We start from the raw sequence: 15,853 nt of genomic DNA on the forward strand, positions 1-15,853 counted from the left end.
GGTAGGAGCGGATCAGTGCGGTCCTCTGATAGACCCTTTCCATTGATGGATGTGGCAGAGAGGGGTCAGAAATTATACAGCAACAAATAGGCTACAGTTACACCAAAAAATGTGCACTTACTGTTTTTATAAAATGTATTACCGTAAAATACCAAATAATAGCCGAGTTCCAATTAACCGCCGAGTTCCCTTTAACGGCCGGGTGTACGCGTGTGTTGTGACAAATAAAGGCCGGTTCCGAATACTCGCCGGGGTCTAAAAAAAAAAAAAAAAAGCGTCCGAACGTTCTATCTAGAATCTTGAGGCCCAGCACTTTTCTGGTTTTCTGGTGTTTAAACGATTTTGCATTGCATAGTTTTCTACCGAAACAATATGAATGAATGAATGAATGAATGAATGAATGAAATTATTTCTATAATACTGTTTACAACATTTTGTTACGTGATAATAAACATGCCATTTCAATGTTATAATCTTGGTCTACCGTAATATTTCTTGAGGAATGCAACTCCGTAACTTTTGACAGATGTCTTAGCCACCCCTTTGGGTATACCCAACGAAAGCCAGCGTGTGTGATGACATTGAGGACTGCGGGTTTCCAAGGTTGGACTGCTGCTTCTGTTAAACGACCTAAATTGCCGAATGCATGCGTCAAAGCACACACTGAGTTTTATTAAAGACCTTATACCATTTCACTTGCCCTTACCCATTCGGATCTGGAAGACGCTTTACAAAAAAGGTGAGAGCGTTCTAACATGCATTTCAGTCTGCTCGCGGCCAATCTAATCCAAGGGGCCTTTTCAACAAGTAATCTGTCGTGCAAGTTGGGCAGAAGCACGCGTCAGGCAGGCAACATGTAGGCCTACAAGTCAGTAACCTATTCAACTAACTTTCATCCGAACTTTAAGTTTTCTACGGGGTCGAGCCACCGTACCAACTCACTCGGGGAATAGGCTCATATCGGCCAAATAGGGAGACGTCTTGGAGAGAAACGTGATGCAAGATGACAGTATGTAGCCACTGCAGGTCACTTATTTTTCAGCATAAGAAAAAACCCTTTGGTTTGACACTTCGCACCCTAATTATGTTGCTTCAACGTCGCGCCCTCCATGCAATTTCAGATCGACAGACATCGCGAAGCGCAAAGGGTGGAGGCTGCATGGGTGAGGGTGATAGCAAGTGACCATAACTTTGCAGAGTAATTAAATCACAGTGCTGCGCACAGACAATGGTGTGGTTTCTTGATTATTTTGTAAAGCATGCGCTTAACTAGTCATTAACAGGAAAAGGTGTGTGATTTATCCTTTATCCACCCCGACTGTGCCATGCGAAGATGCATTCTGCGTCTTCAAAATTCCCCGAAGTCGGCACCGTGCTATCTGTAATCTAACTCTAAACAAACTGTAAGTTATACTGGTTAAAAGTAGGCCTATCTGAGAATGATTTTTTCCCCGTTTTGAGGTAGATTTTGGGGAAGGAGTTTGTGAAGAAGGAATTAATCGCCTGTTCCAAATAGCCGCCTAGTCTCTAATACGCGTTGGGTCTCTTACGTGATTGAGACAAATAATCGCCCGGGCTATTATTTGGTATTTTACGGTATGCATTATGCAAAAGTAATATAAAACACTATGAAAAAAACTGAAGCATCACCTTAAATCAAAATATATTTATTTAATCATCTTGAATCAAAATATAATTACAAATAAAATAATAAAAATCAAAATATATTTACAAATATTTACAGGCGTTAAAGCATTGAATTAAAATATATCCAATTTATTGTGTGTGTGTGTATATATATATATATATATATATATATATATATATATATATATATATATATATATATATATATATATAATAAAATCCAATAAATTGGATCTATATGTGCAGAGAGATCAGTCATTAAAATCAACATTTAAAATGTAAAACAGATGTGGGCCAGATGTGCAGAGAGATTAGTTGGAGCCAGTCATCACAGAGTTGAGATGAGTCTCCGGCGGCAGTGGTGTGGACTTGTATAGTACACTTATGGACCCGTTCTCCCCGATCCGATAGGACACTTCGTAGGGGTCGACCCACACTGTAAGCTCACAGGGTAAGAGGGAGCGAAGCTGCTCCATGCTGAGACCAGTGGTGTAAGCAGCCTTCCCTACTAGCGGGTCCATCCTGCGATTGATTCGGATACAGCGATATCCCGAACCTCTAAACGGTGCGTCAGGGAACCAGTGATGTTCATAATGACCTGTAATCAAAGAAAAAATACTTTTAAAAACTCTGTTCAACCTGCATATTGTTTTAAGAGTAGATTTGTTATTAGAAAATCGTAACTATCATTCACTTGGGACGAGGCTCTCGAGAAAGGCAGCATTTCTGGGCAGTGTTAATGCTCCTGAGATAAAAACCTGTCCTATTGAAAATATAAAGCCTGTTTTGCACTGTTTGTTTGATTTCAGCAGTCTTTTAAGATTTGTCTATGGTATGAGACGATCCCAATAAAATCTTGCCTGAACACTAAAACAGACTGTGCGATAACATGTTCTTTGTGTCAAATTATATGATGACGATCCTCTAACAATAATCTGAAACCTGCTATGCTCGGCATTCAACACCATGCTCTCTCACAGACTGGTGTCTGAACTGACAGACCTGGGACTGTTTCACTTCATCTGCCTCTGGATTAAAGACTTCCTGTCTGATCACTCCCAGAGAGTGAGAGTAGGCCCCCACATCTCCTCAGCCCTCAGTACTGGCTCCCCACAGGGCTGTGTGCTGAGCCCCCTACTCTTCACCCTCTACACCCACAACTGCACCCCCATCCACCCCAGTAATGGCATCATCAAATTCGCAGGTGACACCAGCAAAGTTGGGCTCTTCTCTTAGGGGAGGTGGAGCAGCTGGGTGGTGCAGAGACAACAACCTGGTCCTCAACACCACCAAAACCAAGGACTTCAGGAAAAAGAAAATGGACATTCAGCCCATCCTCATCAACGGGGAATGTGTAGAGAGGATCTTGGACTTCTGGGTTCCTGGGGGTGCACATTGAGTTGAAGAGGACATGACCTGGAGCACTAACATCACACAAGTTATAAAGAAGGTACAGCAGGGACTTTACTTCCTGAGGATCTTCAGGAAGAACTACCTCACTCAAAACCTGCTTGTGCTCTTCTGTCGCTGCTCCATCGAGAGCAAATTTACATACTGCATCGGTGCATTTGTGTGTGTGTGTGTGTGTGTGGTTTGCCAGCTGCACAGCAGCAGAGAGGAAAGCTCTCCAGAGGGTCGTCACCACCGCCCAGATCATCGGATGCCATCTCCCCTCCCTGGAAGAGCTTTACAGTTCCTGCTGCCTCAAAAGAGCCCAGGGTATGTTAATAGATCCATCCCACCCGGAAACGCTCCGTTTGAACCACTGCCCTTGGGTCAATGGTTCAGGTCAATTAAGACACAGAAAAAATATTCTGAAAAACAGCGTTTCCCCAAGAGCCATGACTACACTAAACGCTGCTTGTTTTAAGTGGACAGTGCAATAAAAAGGGAGTGTGAAATGCTTCGTATGTGTTTGTATGTTTTTAGAGTTGTTAATATATTTATCAAGCCTCAACACCAGGCATTGCCTGAATGCCGAATTTGCCTGACCAAGACCCTCAGGCAGAAATATTTTAGCGAGTTAGGCCTGTTTGGGCACACCTATGGTCGGCTTTTTTAAGCACAAAAATGATTTTTGAGCGAGTACATTACAAAAAACAAGACGTATTAACCAGCATCCTCGCCTCCCTTGTGATTGCCATTTTGTTTTTTCTTCCTGATTTGTAATGGCAATTCTGATTGGCTCGCTTCAGGCGCATGTGTGTTTGTGCTTTTCATCACTACGAGTGGTCACTGGTGCCCTCTACATTTTCCTGGGTTGACTTCAGGACGTCCACATACATATGTAAAAAAGCTAGTGGTAAGTACATTCAATAAATGGAAAGACATGCTTTTGTGTCTCAAATAGTAAACCACACTATAAAGGTTGTTTAATTTCTTTCTAAATGCAATGGCAAACTGAATGATAAGACAGTACTGCAGTACAGACTCCTGTTTTATAATGTTTTTAGTTTTATAATTCATCTTTGCAATATTGCTAGTCATTGTTATAGGCAAAACAAAGTGTGTTTTGTGTCCTAAACGCTATATAAAAAGACGTATTACGTACTAGTACCATACGTAAGTCTTACATATATGATATTGATTTATGTCTCATGTTTTTAGGGCTTGTCTTATTCTTCTGTTGCAGAAATATATGTTTATAAAAATAAATGTTTTTTTTAGCATGTACTTTTGTCTAAATAACTCTATTATACCCCTAGAAAACATATCAGTATTACCTTGAACCGTGTACTTGAAAACTTGCCAAAATACCACAGAATTTTAGGGCAAAAGGAAATTCAAGGGGGGAAAAATTTTTTGAGACCATTTGCCCTGCAGGGCAAAAGGTGTCAAAAGTTAACGTTGAGCCCTGATTATTCTCTTCTATTCTATATTCAAATGCTGGCTGTTGTACCGTAAATTATGCCAGGATCAGATGACACAAATTCAGGCAGATTTTGACATAGTTTTGGTGTGGCTGACAAATTTCAACGGGATGCCCAAATATCAACGTCGGAAATGACAAACAGGCCTCGTAACGTGGCGCAATCAAAAAACAGCAATGTTGCATCTGGGATGCCCCACAACACCCTGACAAAAACTGTAGCATGTCAGGATTTTTTTTTGTACTTTCTCCCCTAGCATAGTAACAAACAACTCTTATGACATGTTCCTTAACATTCATTCTGTAGCCATGATTGACAGTTTCTTGACCCTTCTCCCTGACACCATGCAAGGACGTGAATGATGATTGGTCGGGATCAAACTTGCAGTGTTGCCAGTCTCTGGATCAAGACATGGCAAGAAGTTATGGCACTTGGATTGCCTAATCTGACATGGTAACCATTGTGAAAGATAAAAATATAATGTAGTCTGATCCTGGCATTAAATCTAGGTCTTTATACATCACTTACTTTAACTGAATGTCACACTAATAAGTAAAAGTGTGCAGCCTTTTTATCATACCACAGCGAGGGGTCGGTATAATGGTAAAGGTACTTGTCCATTTCAGTGAAAATTAAAAACAAGTAGATTGAATAAAGACTAAATATGATGTGGATACTTTTGTCAGAAGTCATAGGTGCGTAATGTCATGTTTAATCTCACCTCCTAATGCCTCTTCCAGAGAACGGCTGAAGTGTTGGAGTTGTTCTTCAGACAGAAGTCCTCTTCCTCTCAATAATCTGGTGATAAAGTTCACCGCTGTTGTCACCTCGAATTTCATGTCGAAATAGTTTCGTAAACTGCAAAATATCATACAATACATTTTACTTTCCAAGGTATAGCTTTTATGTTAAAATGAACCATCTTTAAGTTAGCTGTTAATCCTCTGGCCTGAGCACTAGGTTGGCATTTTTCTTTTGTTCATAATACAAAAAGATAACGACTATTAAACACAACTCACCTTCTTCAAACTTGTCAAAACTAACTTAGGAGGACTTCAACACTCTTTTCTGACTGTAGTCTGAACAATACACCCAGTACAAACATAAAATTAATCAACTTTCTTTCGATTAAACTTCACTCCAACAGCACAGAGGCTCAACAGTGTCTGTATTCTAAATAGATGCAGAATCATTCTGTATATATACACTTCTAAACTTCTAATGGAATACGGAATTTGAAGTTAATTGGCTGGGGGGGGAGCTGGGGGGAGTTCTGTGCTTAGATGATGCAGTTTCAGCGGGCAGGGGGCGGAGTTTTGATTTCAAAGGTGGGGGTGGGGCAAAGTACAGCCACAAATCCTCCAAAAGGCTTTTTTTCAGATTCCCCTCCCTGAGGTCTATCTGCTGTACTCCGGTCTCTCTTACAAAAGAAATCTTGATCTCAGTTAAAATGGCCTGATTAAATAAAGGCTGTATATAAATGAAGGAATAACTTGGAGGAAAGTTCACTTCCACAGACTTGGCAAGGAGCACTGAAGATATTCTGGAGACTCATGGTGGCGTCACGACTAAGACACTTCATTTTGGTTTTAATTTGTCGCCCATCTGTACCACAACCTCTCACACCATACTGTTCGATTCTGTCATTTGTAATTCACCACCTCTCCACTTTCTACATGCCATTTCTGCTCCCTGCCTCTCACCTGGGGCAGCTGTCCCTGCTCCCTGCCCCTCACCTGAGGCAGCTGTCCCTGCTCCCTGCCTCTCACCTGGGGCAGCTGTTCCTGTTCCCTGCCCCTCACCTGGGTCAGGTATCCCTGCTCCCTGCCAGTCAACTGAGGCAGCTGTCCCTGCTCCCTGCCCATCACCTGAGGCAGCTGTCCCTGCTCCCTGCCCATCACCTGAGGCAGCTGTCCCTGCCCATCACCTGGGGCAGCTGTCCCTGCTCCCTGCCTGTCACCTGGGGCAGCTGTTCCTGCTCCCTGCCCATCACCTGGGGCAGCTGCCCCTGCTCTCTGCCCATCACCTGGGGCAGCTGTTCCTGCTCCCTGCCCGTCACCTGGGGCAGCTGTCCCTGCTCCCTGCCTGTCACCTGGGGCAGCTGTTCCTGCTCCCTGCCTGTCACCTGGGGCAGCTGTTCCTGCTCCCTGCCTGTCAACTGGGACAGCTGTCCCTGTTCCCTGCCCATCACACTGGGGCAGTGTGGTCTTTTCCTCACAGATCACACTAAGTCAGTTCAGTATGAAACAGTGATGCCTCAGACAACTGAACAGCAGCAGTGATTTTACTGAAGAGAGAAAAAACAGATCACTTTGGCCACAAGACTGAAAAAGCATCTTGAACAAAATTGTCCAGTAAAGTGTCATTTACAAATAATGTTAAATAAAGAACTCAAAAAAGTCTGGGATGCAAATTATTCATGAGAAAATTATCCAGTGTATATTTACAATGTTGTTCCTGAGTTAAATAAATAAAACAAGTATGAAATAAATAATATTAATTAAATATGAATCAAAATTGTAAAGGGGGAAAATACATTTTTATTTGTATTAATTTTTAAAAAAATATATAATACAAATATTATATTTTTATATATTATATATTTTGTTTTTATAAAAAAATAATAAAAAATATCTCATCTCATCTCATTATCTGTAGCCGCTTTATCCTGTTCTACAGGGTCACAGGCAAGCTGGAGCCTATCCCAGCTGACTATGGGCGAAAGGCGGGGTATACCCTGGACAAGTCGCCAGGTCATCACAGGGCATATAGTAGGGTGCATCAGTTGCCCCCTAAAAGTGAAAAGTTCCTCCGATCATGATGCATTTTTGTTTTTATGTTCCTTTTGGTAAGAAAACACACTGGGTGAAATATTTTGACAAAATTCAAAAGTTTAATGGTGGCACCAGGAGCTCAAAGTTATGGAAAAAGTTGCTATTTTATGACTTTTATGACAAAATTTCGATCTCTTTTCATGAAACATTATGGTACCTTATAGAGTATAACAAATATCTTAGATACACATTTTTAGTACATATTCTAAATATATTATCAAGCACAGTTTGAGTTTTAGCTGTTCATTGAATCATTGTTCAACTACTTTTAAACAATACAAATGTATTATGAATCACATTAATGCTTCTCAATCCCTTGCAAAGGTTCTTAACATGATCTCTGGGTCACAAGAAATCAATAAATGGAGTCCAACATTGTGATTCAAACCTTATGCAAAAACATAAAATAAGCGTTTTTTGGCAAAAAATGAACCTCATGGTGCCACCATTAGACTTTTGAATATGGTCAAAAAATTTTACAGGATGTCTTTATTGGTGAAAAGGAACACCCAAACAAAAATGCATCAGATTTTATGAAAGTGAGGGCAACTGATGCACCCTAGCATATAGTATAACAAAAAATAAAATTTTATTTTTATTTTTTATTCAATTCATTACATTCTACTTTAATCCCTTTCTTTTTACTAATTTTCATATTTTATTTACTTATTTGTATTGGGGGTGTGTCTACGGGGGGGTGGGGGTGGGTGGGCAGTGCCCACCCTGAGATAAGCCTTGCCCACCCTGATAAATTGGTTGCCCATCCTATAAAAAACGCCTGTGAATATCATCACAATATGCGCGATTTTGCTCGGAGGTGGCGTCTTGTGTTCTCCTTTAAATCCATTTTGCACTCTACTGCTTTCTCATTGGCCATTTCGAAAGGGAAGGGGAGGGGGGGGTGTCCTGCCCACCCTATATATAAAAAAGCTGCGTGCGTGCTCGCTCTACGCACATGCGGTAGTAGCAAAGTCAGTGTGTACGGCAGTACTGTAGATTCCGAGTTAATAGTTAACAGTAATACATTGCTTACTTTCCCTTCTGATAGTCATGCATAGGTTTCTCATTAAAAAGCAGACACCCTCACCCCCCGTGCCCAGCACTTCCTCCGATACTGAGGACGTTTCTCAGCCCAGCACCTCTGCCCTCAACCAAAGTTGCCTCAACACCGTGCTAAGCGCTGCATCTTTGTCGGTGGATGCTAACATCGTACATGTCTCTGTTCCCGTTGACGCTAGCACCTCTGCTACAACAGATATTACCGATAAAGATGCATTGCTCTGCACAAACGTTACAGGCATACAGTCTTCCGTTCCCCTTGATTTAAACACGGATAGCCCATCTCAGCCCATTCTAAAAATTTATCCAAAACGCCTTTTTGGCCAAACCTACCGGTCATTTAGTGCAGGCTGGTTTCAGTCACGGCCATGGTTGGAATATTCAGTCTTGCAAGATGCCAGCTTTTGCTTTGCCTGTCGCAAATTTAGTTTAAATTCGGACAACATATTCACCAAACGTGGGTACACTAATTGGAAAAAGGCTCTGGAAAAAGACGGTGGCTTTAACAAGCACGCTTCCAGCCTTGTGCACATTAGGGTGATGTCCGCCTGGCAGGAGTGTCAACGCCGTGGAGAGACAGGAGAAAGTATCGTTCACCTTCTCGGTCAAACTCAGATTGAAAAGAACAGATACTATGTGAAAAGTGTAGGTGAAGTCATACAATTCCTCGCAGTAAATGAACTGGCTTTTTGGGGGCACACTCACGGGGCTGAGAATGAGGAAGGGCTTTTAATCCGGCTGTTCGAGTATACACTCCTCAAAGATCAAAAACTGAAGGATATCGCAAAATGCATTCCCAAAAATGCTAAATACACGTCTAACACCATCCAAAACGAGATAATTGAAACTCTGGCAAAAATGGTTCTAAAAGAAATCAAAAGGAAATATGATGAGGCTGACACCCCTGGCATGAGCATCAAGTGTGATGGCACCAGGGACCGCTGTAACATTGAGAACCTGTCAATAATAATTTGATTTGTCCGGAATTCCATTCCAGAGGAACATTTAATTGGCTTAGTTGAATTGGACCAGCTTAATGCTGAATATATGTGCAATCAAATCCTTTCACATTTGTCTGATCTGGGTTACAGTGCAAATAATTTGGTCTGCAAATAATTTGGACTTATACACACATACATACACATACACTACAATAAGAAATGTAATTTGTTGCCCCCCAAATAAACCAAATGCCCACCCAAGCATGACATCCTGGCAACGCCTCTGATTTGTATAACTGTCTTCACTACTTGTGGAGCATTGCACTCAGCATTTCACTGCATGTCGTACTATATATCAGTGTTTCTCAACCACTGGGCCGTGAAGCGCCATCTAGTGGGCTGCAAATTTTTTTCAAAGTTGAAGCTAATTATCCCCTACTGGCCAAAAGGCCCAAAGGGGGATTATGCCGTAGTGGTGTCCGTCTGTCCCAGGAAGGGTACTCACCTTCTGAAATCAACTCCTCTCACAAGTTTTGTAGGAATTTCATGAAACTTGGCAGGATTCTTTGTTATATGTTGGTACTATGCGGATTGTAATTTTGTTAAATTGGGTCACATTTTACCAGAGTTACAGCCCTTGAGTAACAAAATTATACTTTGACAATTTCATGAGAATGTGTTTTCCTTCTGAAATCAACTCTCACAATTTTTGGAGGAATTTCACCAAACTTGGTAAAAGGCATTGTTATATGTCGATAGTATGCATATTGTTATTTTGTTCAATTCGGTCTCATTTTACCAGAGTTACAGCCTTTGATTAACAACCTTGTACTTTCACAATTTCATGAAGGTGTGTTCACCTTCTGACATCAACTCCTCTCACAATTTTTGGATGAATTTCTCGAAGCTTGGCAAAAGGCCTTGTTATGGTAATACGCATATTGCGATTTAATTTTGTTTGTGAAAATCTTACCAGAGTTTTGACCCTTGATTAAATTACTTGTACTTTGACAATTTCATGAGGGTGCACGTTCTTCTGAAATCAACTCCTCATAATTTGTGGAGGAATTTCACCAAACTTGGCAAAAGGCTTTGTTATATAGCAATGGTGACCAGTGATTGGTCATTGGCAACCACAATGATCAGTGATTGGTTGTTGGGATCAATGGTGATCAGTGTCTGTCTTTGGGAATGTCAGCTTGAATAAGTATTACTTGATCATTTGGATCAAATTTAGTTCGAGAGCTGGTTTGGAGCCAGTACCTAATTTTAAACCAATTGTTTGTGTTTTGACAGCCAAAGAACCAGCTCTCAGCCAAGAAAACTGGTTTGAGAGCAGCACCAAAACTTTGCTGGTCTGGAATCAAGAATTACTTATGTCAGGAGTTGGGGGCAGGACTACTGTGAACATTACATTACAGGCATTTAGCAGACACTCTTATCCATAGTGACATTACCCCAGGCAGCCTGGGGAGCAGTTGGGGGTTAAGTGCCTTGGTTAAGGGCCCTTCAGCCATTCCTGCTGGTTCAGGGAATTGAACCAGCAACCTCTTGGTCCCAAAGCTGCTTCTCTAATCTTTTGGCTTAACCAACAAGACCAACTAAAACTTTGTGATGACCAATTTTTAAAATACAAAGGTTGGTGTAGCATCTAGCCTGCCTAATCCAGTAGTCTACCATTGTGGTGTTTGGCACTAACATTGCTGGGAAAGCAGAGATGTATACAGATTTATTGTTAGGGTTTTGCTGGGAATCAAACCCAGGTCACTGGGGTAGTAATCCAGCAAACACCCACTAGGCCACCAGGGGAATGACTCAAGTACAGAGGTGTGAAGCAAAAGTAGAGTATAAAAAAAAACAGTTTATTTACACTATATACAATCCAGGGCAAAAAAAAACAAAAAGTATAATCCAACGCTGAGAAGACAAAGGGAAAAATAAAAAATCCAACAATTCAAAGTCCAAAAAAAGGAAAAGGCAAAAATGCAAAACACTCAGAAGATCCAAAAGTACAAAGTTCAAAGAAAGCAAAAAATATCAAAAACACAAGGGCACAGGCAAGGTACATGGGACAGAGGAAACTAGCACTAGACAGCATAGCATAAAGACTCCATGACTAGGGAACAAACAGAGGAGTATTTATACACAAAATAAATTGAACACAGGTGACGATCATCCCATGGGGGTGGTCTGGGGGGCTCTGCGGCGGCCCTTTCCTGTCCTCTCCTCCTGCTAGGGTTTGGCTTGTACCTCTGATGCACTGGGGCTTGGAGTGGTCAGAGGAAGTCATCTTACCACCCCCCCTCCATTTTATTTTATTTATTTAATTTTTCTCTTGGGGGTGTGATTGTGTCTGGGGGGGTGCGTCAGTTTGCCCGAAGTCTGCTTCTCCCTCCCTTGTCTCTTCCTCCCTTCCTCCACTTCCTCCCAGTGGGACTCATCCTAATCCCCCATGCCCTGGACTTTTCTGCTTACCCATCATTTACAAAAAAAAAAAAGAACACAGGTGACGATAATGAAGACAAACAGGTAATCAACACAAACACAAAACACAGGAACAGTGGCGGCCTCTAGAGGCCAAAACAAACATGACAAGAAAAGGAAATAACAGTGGCCTCTAGAGGCCAAAACAGTCCCAGTCCTAACAGGACCCCCCCCCCCCCCCCCCCCCCCCAGGAGCGTCTCCTGACGTTCCCAGGGCGATCCGGATGGGCCGAATGGAAGTCCCGACAAAGTTCCTTATCTAAAATGTCCCGGGCGGGGACCCAACAGCGTTCCTCAGGGCCATAGCCCTCCCAGTACACCAGATATTGAAGCCCTCCACAGACCCGGCGGGAGTCCAGCAGACGGCGCACAGTGAACACAGTCTGACCCTGAAAGATGCGGGGGGGCGGGGGAGTCCTAGGGGCAGGGGCATACGTGGACGACAGTATGGGCCGCAACAGGGAAACATGGAATGTAGGGTTGATCCTAAGAGTTCGTGGTAACTGGAGCCGGTAGGAGACAGGGTTCACCCTGCGCACAACTTTGAAGGGGCCAATGTAGCGAGGAGCAAGCTTGCGGTTCTCCACCCGCAGTGGAAGTTCCTTAGTGGACAGCCAAACCCGCTGCCCTGGGCGGAAAACGTGGGCAGGCCTTCTATGGCGGTTGGCCTGAATCTGGTTGGACCTGGAAGTCTGGATGAGGGTCCTCCTGACCTTGTTCCAGGTCTTGCGACACCGTCTCACGTACTGATTGTCTGAGGGCACCCCAGCGTCCTCCTCCTGGTCTGGGAACAGAGGTGGCTGGAACCCAAACTGGCACTGGAACAGTGATAACCTGGTGGCCGATGACTGCAGGGTGTTGTGAGCTTACTCTGCCCATGGCAGCCAGGTGCTCCATGTAGTCGGGTTATCCATCGCCAGGCCTCGCAGGGTGGTTTCCAGGTCCTGGTTGAGCCTCTCCGTCTGGCCATTGGACTGGGGGTGGAACCCAGAGGAGAGGCTGGCAGTGCCTCCGATAAGCTTGCAGAACCCGCGCCACACTCGGGAGGAGAATTGGGGCCTGCGGGAGACCAAAGACTCGGAAGACATGAGTGAAAATGAGTTTGGCTGTTTCAAGAGCAGAAGGGAGTTTGTACAGTGGTATGAAGTGGCAGGCCTTAGAGAATCTGTCGACTATTACCAAAATGACAGTGTTACCTTGTGAGTCTGGAAGGCCAGTGATAAAGTTGACCGCCACATGAGACCAGGGACGCCGGGGAATAGGCAGAGGGTGCAGGAGGCCCTGGGGATGCTGTCGTGGATTCTTGCTTCTGGTGCACACTTCGCAGGACAGGACGAATGACCTCACCTCCTTCTCCATGCTTGGCCACCAGAAGCATCTTTTCAAGAAGTCCAGGGTCCTCCGAGCTCCCGGGTGGGCGGTGAGAGGGGACGAATGACCCCACTGGAGAACCTTGGCCTGGGCTTGACGAGGGATGTACAAGAGGCCCGGTGGCCCCGTCCCAGGACCGGGGTCCTGGTGTTGAGCTCGTCGGACGACCTCCTCGACACCCCAGCGGACAGGGGCCACAATCCGGGACACAGGGATAATAGGCTCGACTTCACTCTCCCTGTTAGTGGCAGAGAACAGCCTGGACAGTGTGTCAGGTTTGGTGTTCTTGGAGCCGGGGCGGTACGATAGGGTGAAGTCAAAATGACTGAAAAACAGGGCCCACCTAGCCTGTCGTGGGTTCAGTCTCTTGGCTTGCTGGAGGTACTCCAGGTTCTTGTGGTCCGTCCAAACCAGGAATGGATATTGCGCTCCCTCCAGCCAGTGCCTCCACTTCTCAAGGGCCAGTTTGACCGTTAGCAGTTCTCGATCCCCCACATCGTACCGGGACTCCGCAGGGCTCAGGCGGTGGGAGAAGTATGCGTAGGGGTGCAACTTTCCTTCCAAATGTTGAGAGAGCACCGCGCCGACACCACTGTCTGAGGCGTCCACCTCCACGATGAATGGTTGGGAGGTGTCCGGGAGGACCAGAATGGGTGCCATGCAGAAGCGGTGCTTGAGGTCTTTAAACGCCTTTTCCGCCTGAGGAGACCAGACATAAGATCCACCAGTCCCTTTGGTGAGATCTGACATGGGTGCTGCTATGGAACTGAAGTTCCTGACGAACTTGCGGTAAAAGTTAGCGAATCCTAAGAACCGCTGCACCTCCTTGACAGACTTGGGAGTGGGCCAGTCCTGGACGGCCAGGGTCTTGGCTGGGTCCATTTGGAGTTGTCCCATCCGAACAATAAATCCCAGGAAGGAGACCTCGGGGACATGAAACTCGCATTTCTGGGCCTTCGCAAACAGATTGTTCCATAGCAGCCTCTGGAGAACCTGGCGACATGATGGTGGTGCTCCTGCAAGGTCTTGGAAAATACCAAGATGTCGTCGAGGTAGACAAAAACATACTGGTTAATCATGTCCCTCAAGACGTCGTTGATTAGGGCCTGAAAAACAGCTGGTGCGTTGGTGAGTCTGAAGGGCATCACCTGGTACTCGTAGTGCCCTGACGGGGTGTTAAAGGCAGTCTTCCACTCATCTCTCTGTCAGATACGGATGAGGTGGTATGCGTTCCGTAGGTCCAACTTGGTGAAGACGGTGGCGCCTTGGAGCAGGTCGAATGCTGTGGACATCAGCGGAAGGGGATAGCGGTTGCGCACAGTGATCTTGTTCAGGCCCCTGTAGTCAATACATGGTCGGAGCCCCCCATCCTTCTTGCCGACAAAGAAGAAGCCGGCACCAGCAGGTGAGGTGGAGGGTCGAATGAACCCAGAGACCAGGGCATCCTTGAGGTATTCCTCCATGGCCTTGCATTCTAGCTGAGAGAGGGAGAACAGTCTGCCCCGAGGAGGGGTAGTCCCAGGGAGCAAGTCGATGGCACAGTCGTAGGCACGGTGCGGAGGAAGAATGGCGGCCCTGCTTTTGCTAAAGACTTCTTTGAGGTCCCAGTACTCTGTGGGAACTTGAGATAACTCGGTGAGATCAGGAGGCTCGGCAGGAGACACAGGAGAGCTAGAGAGCAGACAAGAGGCATGGCATGCAGGACCCCATTCCACAACCTGGCTTGTTACCCAGTCTATATGAGGGTTGTGGCGGGTAAGCCAAGGAAGGCCTAGAATCACCGGGAACTCTGGTGAGTGAATAAGGTGCAGGGATATTTCTTCTTTGTGAGCTTGAGACTGGAGAAAGACTGGAGAAGTAACTTGGGTGACTCTTCCATCACCTAAAGCTTGGCCATCGAGGGCAGACACAGACAGCGGGGTTTCAAGAGGAGCAGTCGGGACATTGATACTTTGGGCAAAGTGAACATCCATAAAGTTTCCAGCCGCCCTGGAGTCTAACAAGGCTTGACAAGAGTGGACGGACTCACCCCAGGAGATGGAGACCGGGATGTAGATACCTTGGCCAGGAAGTCCGGGAGAGAGGGTAGGCCCCGTCACAACCCTCCCTCGGCTGGACGGGGCGGTCCTTTTCCTGAGAGCTCGGGACATGATGCTCGGAAATGACCAGGCTTGCCACAGTAGATGCAGCACTTGTCCCTCCTTCTGCGCTCCCTCTCAGATGCGGAGAGACGAGTACGACCCACTTGCATGGGCTCTGGACAGTCACTGGAAGGGGTAGACGGGCTCCATGTTGAGGAAGTGAGGCCGGGGAGGCTCAGGACTTGGCGGCGTTCTCTAATCCTGTTGTCAAGATGAATAGCATGTGAGATCAGAGTTTCGAGGTCACTTGGGCATCTGATAGAGGCCAGGCTGTCTTTGATGGGGTCAGACAAACCATGGTGAAAGGCTGAAACCAGGGCAGCCTCATTCCATCCGCTGACTGCTGCGAGTGTCCAGAATGATATGGCGTAGTCTGCGACGCTTCCTCCTTGCCGGATGGACATGAGCTTTCTGGCTGCGTCTGTACTGATGTCCGCCTGATCGAAGACCCGAAGCATCTCTTCTGTAAACAGTTCGAAATCAGAGCACTCGGGTCCCCGTCTCTG

General features: G+C 45.2%; 1 protein-coding gene across 1 annotated transcript; it reads right to left on the reverse strand.

The window, feature by feature from the left end:
* Nucleotides 1-1,958: 1,958 nt before the first annotated feature.
* Nucleotides 1,959-5,356, reverse strand: LOC132894810 (protein BTG1-like). The gene is made up of 2 exons (XM_060934924.1): nucleotides 5,239-5,356; nucleotides 1,959-2,245 (listed from the first exon to the last, which is right to left on the reverse strand). Exons 1-2 carry the CDS (start codon nucleotides 5,354-5,356, stop codon nucleotides 1,959-1,961), a joined length of 405 nt encoding a protein of 134 aa, XP_060790907.1.
* Between the last annotated feature and the right edge of the window lie 10,497 nt (nucleotides 5,357-15,853).

This window comes from Neoarius graeffei, chromosome 12, assembly GCF_027579695.1.
Source record: "Neoarius graeffei isolate fNeoGra1 chromosome 12, fNeoGra1.pri, whole genome shotgun sequence".
Classification (NCBI taxonomy): domain Eukaryota; kingdom Metazoa; phylum Chordata; class Actinopteri; order Siluriformes; family Ariidae; genus Neoarius; species Neoarius graeffei.